The following is a 1,337-nucleotide window of genomic DNA, read 5'->3' as shown; positions in this document are numbered from 1 at the left end:
AACTCTCCGGTCTGGACTGTGAATGCTCTCCTAATTTCGCCATCAAGGAAGAGGACACCAGTAACGATCTCGGCGTGAATGATCCGAATGCTTCCTTGCAAAAGGCATTCAAGCGGATGAACATGCAAGACGTATGGAGACTATCTGCGCCCTACGCGAGGCGAACCGTCGCCGTGGCTGTTATGGATAACGGCCTCAACTTCAGCGATCCTGAGATCGCTCCTTATCGCGGCGTCTTCCGTAAGAAGAGCGGTGGATCCATCGATGGTGGCTGGAATTTCGTGGACGACTCCTCAAACTTAACATCGGCTAATCAGCATGGTCAGGCGTGTGCCAGAATTATCGCGGCCAGGAAGAACAATAGCAACGATATGGCCGGAATGGCGTCCAATGTACGTTTGGTGTCGTTGAAAACCCAGGGAGAGGATGGTACTGGTAGCTGGGAACATATAGCTGAAGCCATGGATATGGCCGTCGATATTGGAGTCGATGTCGTATCAATCTCACTGGGAGAATTCATATCAAAGAGCTACGGCGACATGGTCCTGGGCAAGGCCTTCAAAGCAGCAACTGGCCAGAATATCATTGTTGTCGCCGCCGCTGGTAACAATGGACAGCGGGCTGACACATTCTATCCCTGCCTACTACCACGCGTGATCTGTGTGGGTGCTCTCAGGAACCAGGACACTCTTGAAATGGCTGGTTCTAGCAACTACGGTGATAACGTCGATATAGCTGCCTACGGCTCTGAAATCTACACCGGTGCTAACAGATTTTCCTCGGGCACATCTTTCGCCTGTCCTATCGTCTCTGGAGCAGCCGCGATCTTGCTTTCTATGGGCGTTAAGCCAAAGTACGTTGCTGGGATACTCACCCATAACGTTGATCGATTCAATAGCCCATCGAGGCCCATGAGGAAGCATGCCGGAGCTCTGAACCCGCTAAAAGCTGTCAATATGGCGATCGATTATCCCATTTTGAGACGCTAAACGCATCGAGCTGCTCACATTTGACTTCACACTCGATAGGGAATTCTATCGCATAGTGGTCACTTATCCCTCTGCCTTTTATCCAACTCTTAAGCCCAGCGCTACTGGCAACTCAAAGAATGTTGCCGATCGCATTTAATCCGAGTTATCAACAACGGATCTGTTTGGTATTATCCAACGAGTTTGTTATTGCGTTCTCTAGTTCAGCAAGAGGACGAAAACCGGGTGATACTATCACCGGGTATTGATAGACCATCAATACCGTGGTAGTCTAATCGCAACGCGGTCATCACATGTAATGTATATTTATACTGGCCGGAGGACAACTGTCTTGCTGTTCCGTTGCCG

General features: G+C 49.9%; 1 protein-coding gene across 1 annotated transcript; it reads left to right on the top strand.

The window, feature by feature from the left end:
* Nucleotides 1–116: 116 nt before the first annotated feature.
* Pmar_PMAR000626 (Thermitase, putative) lies at nt 117–989 on the top strand (the record flags this gene model as incomplete). Its single annotated transcript, XM_002764345.1, has 1 exon — nt 117–989. The coding sequence occupies one exon, from the start codon at nt 117–119 to the stop codon at nt 987–989; it is 873 nt and encodes a 290-aa protein (XP_002764391.1).
* Nucleotides 990–1,337: the final 348 nt, after the last annotated feature.

This window comes from Perkinsus marinus, assembly GCF_000006405.1.
Source record: "Perkinsus marinus ATCC 50983 genomic scaffold scf_1104296977950, whole genome shotgun sequence".
Classification (NCBI taxonomy): domain Eukaryota; phylum Perkinsozoa; order Perkinsida; family Perkinsidae; genus Perkinsus; species Perkinsus marinus.
This window is presented reverse-complemented; position numbering and strand designations above follow the sequence as displayed.